Source organism: Nestor notabilis, unplaced genomic scaffold (assembly GCF_000696875.1).
Source record: "Nestor notabilis isolate BGI_N333 unplaced genomic scaffold, ASM69687v1 scaffold4282, whole genome shotgun sequence".
Classification (NCBI taxonomy): Eukaryota; Metazoa; Chordata; class Aves; order Psittaciformes; family Psittacidae; genus Nestor; species Nestor notabilis.
The window spans coordinates 66987-69648 of NW_009919527.1; the positions used below are offsets into that span (position 1 = coordinate 66987).

At 46.4% G+C, this 2662-nt stretch overlaps 1 protein-coding gene across 1 annotated transcript; it reads right to left on the bottom strand.

The window, feature by feature from the left end:
• Nucleotides 1-285: 285 nt before the first annotated feature.
• ATP6V1G1 (ATPase, H+ transporting, lysosomal 13kDa, V1 subunit G1) lies at nucleotides 286-2157 on the bottom strand (the record flags this gene model as incomplete). Its single annotated transcript, XM_010010264.1, has 2 exons — nucleotides 286-572; nucleotides 1990-2157. Coding segments are annotated over 2 exons (342 nt in total), but the record flags the coding sequence as incomplete, so codon positions are not given.
• Between the last annotated feature and the right edge of the window lie 505 nt (nucleotides 2158-2662).

Genomic DNA, 2662 nt, shown 5'->3' on the forward strand with positions numbered 1-2662 from the left:
CACATTGAGAAATGCATTTTGGTCAACAAGAAAACAGTTACACAGGTCTAATGATTACTGACGCTGACTCTCCATTTAAACCTGGCCAGCATCTCTCTCCCCTTTCTGCTTTGCAGAACAGAACCTCTCACTGAATGCTATCCAGATAAAAAAGGAGCTTTAATGTGCCAACTCAAATATATATATAACTTAGCACAGATTTGAGACGTGGCCATTTAATATTTGATTAAGCTCTAAATCAGTGTCAAGAGAGAAACTAACAGAACTCCAACAAACGCACTGGAATAACTTAGCACATTTACAAGAACAGTTAAGGTATGGCTAAAAGCTGTACATTCCACCTGAAGCTCAGCTGTTACTACCAGCCATTCCCATTATGCTTATTCCTTCTCCCACGACTACCCATTGATGCGGTAATTCACATGGATTTCAGGTTTGATGTCACACACAAGAGACAAGAGCTGGGAGAGGACCACCTCCCGGTTCTTCTGGAAGTTCTGCTGGATAACGCTCATCTTTTCCTGGGTCTCTTTCTCAACTTCAGTGGTGCAGCTGCCATGAGATCCAAGTGCCTACAGAATAGCAAAGATAAAGAGAAAGCTCACATGTGAGAAATGTAACAAGGAGAACATTACACTTAGCTCTGTATTTTGTTCTTCTGATTGCCTCAGTAGTGCATCTCAACCATTAATCTTTGCTGAGGGAAGAACTGCACTGAAAAAACAGCAACGGAAAAAAGTACTGTTGGATTCTCTGCACAGATTTCCCACTGAACTTGCTCAAGTTTGTGTTTTATACACAGTCCATGCCTTTTGTCCTCTTTTATTCACTACCTGTCAGTTTAGAGCATGAGCTTCTGTAGAATAACTGAAATAAAAGTTCCTGCTGTACTGGTGACTGGAACCCGGAACCCCTGGGTACTACTGTACTGAAGAGCACAAGGAAAGTGATACCCATGATTTAGTTTAGGTGCAGTCTTCACATTATCCCACTGCTTCTACCCCAAGAGAATCTTTATAAAAAGCTCTGTCTTCCTACAGGACTGCAGGCCATGTGATACACACAGCAAGGAGACTCTCACAGCTTACAGTGCTCTTCTTGATCCATAAGCAAGGGCAGAAAAGCAAATGCCCTTTATAAGTGGGGGGAAAAAAGGCACAGAAGAATGCTGAGACCAGCACCCTGGAAATGCAATTCAAAGAGCTTCCTTCTCTGGTGAAGGATATATAAAACCAAATCAGCTGACAAGTAGTGAAGTCCACATTATTACCCTGGAATTGCCTGGTGTCATGTGCCTAGTGAACCCAGCTAACAAGGGATTGTAAAAGATTAATCTTGACCTCTCATGAAGGCAGGAGAACAGATGAGGTGGGACTGTGCTGACCAGAACATGGACAGAGGCAACACTGTCAGGGCATTTTCCAAAGACTTCAGGATTGACAGGGGCACACAGGCAGTGGAAACCACCTCGGCTGGTAAAGGGTATCAGTTCCCCACCTTCCAGGAATACTTCCTCTTGCTCAGGAAAACACACCTCTTGGGACACAGCAGGGAACTGTGCTGAGCAGAACACAAGCCTTGCATCTGCTTCAGAAAGACAGCAGCATCTGCGAGGCCAAGTTGTCTCTTCCACATTAGTGTTGTAGAAAACAGCTTGTCACAGGGGGAATGAGCTTGGTCTTTTTTGACACTGCTACATACAGCAGGTTTTGGGAGGCTGCCACCCATTAAGGCACCAGACAGTACATGAGCTTACTAAGTTAATTCCCTGCCAGTCAATAGTTCTGGCTGTTGAGATGCAATACACTGTGTTCTGATTCATTCCCACTGTTTTTTCCGTGGCATGTGGCAGTACATCAGAGGAAGGCAGTTAGGGAAGTACTCCTCCAGCAACATGTTCCACCCTGAGGGCTCCTCTCAGGGCAAGTAACCCCAAACACAAGGCTAAAGGGGCTGAGTAGGTAACAGTGAACAAGCTAGAGAACAAACCGCTGCTTCCTTGGCCTTGAACTCCTTCTCCCTCTGCAGGCGGTACTGCTCAATCTCTGCCTGGGCTTCTTCTTTGGCCTGCTTCAGCCTCCGATTCTTTCCTGTTTGCAAAGAACATGCCAAATGAAATAGAGAATAGAAAGGATTGAGTGTATTCCTCGTCTCCAGCTACCCAATGAACAACAATCATGAGAGCATTTGCTATCCCAACAGCTCCTTCTGCAGGAGGCATCAGCAAGATTAGTCAACCTCAGGAGCACGAGGTTACCCCATGTGCCAACAAGCCATCTCCAAGCTCACCATGCAACAAGCTTCCTCCAGCGAGAGGTCCTCTGGGCCAGCGGATGCCTTAGACAACTGTAGGTCTGGCCTCGCTCATGTGAGCACGCAACCTCTCTGAGTGACCCCAAAGAATACAGCAAAAAGAACACTTAAGTCTTAAGCTTTGTCTCAAGCCAATTGTGCAACTCAAAGAACTGGCCACTGCATCAACTTCCCCTCTTGGACTTTCCACTCCATTCTCCTCTTCGAAGCTATCATTAATGTAAGCTACAACAACCTGCTCCTTCCAACGCTACCAGGGATAGAGCTGCAAGACAGGGCGGGTTTCCATGGTGGTCTCCTGCTAGCGAGGCCCCAGGGGCCAGGAGCCACCGGCACGAAAGGTCCTCGC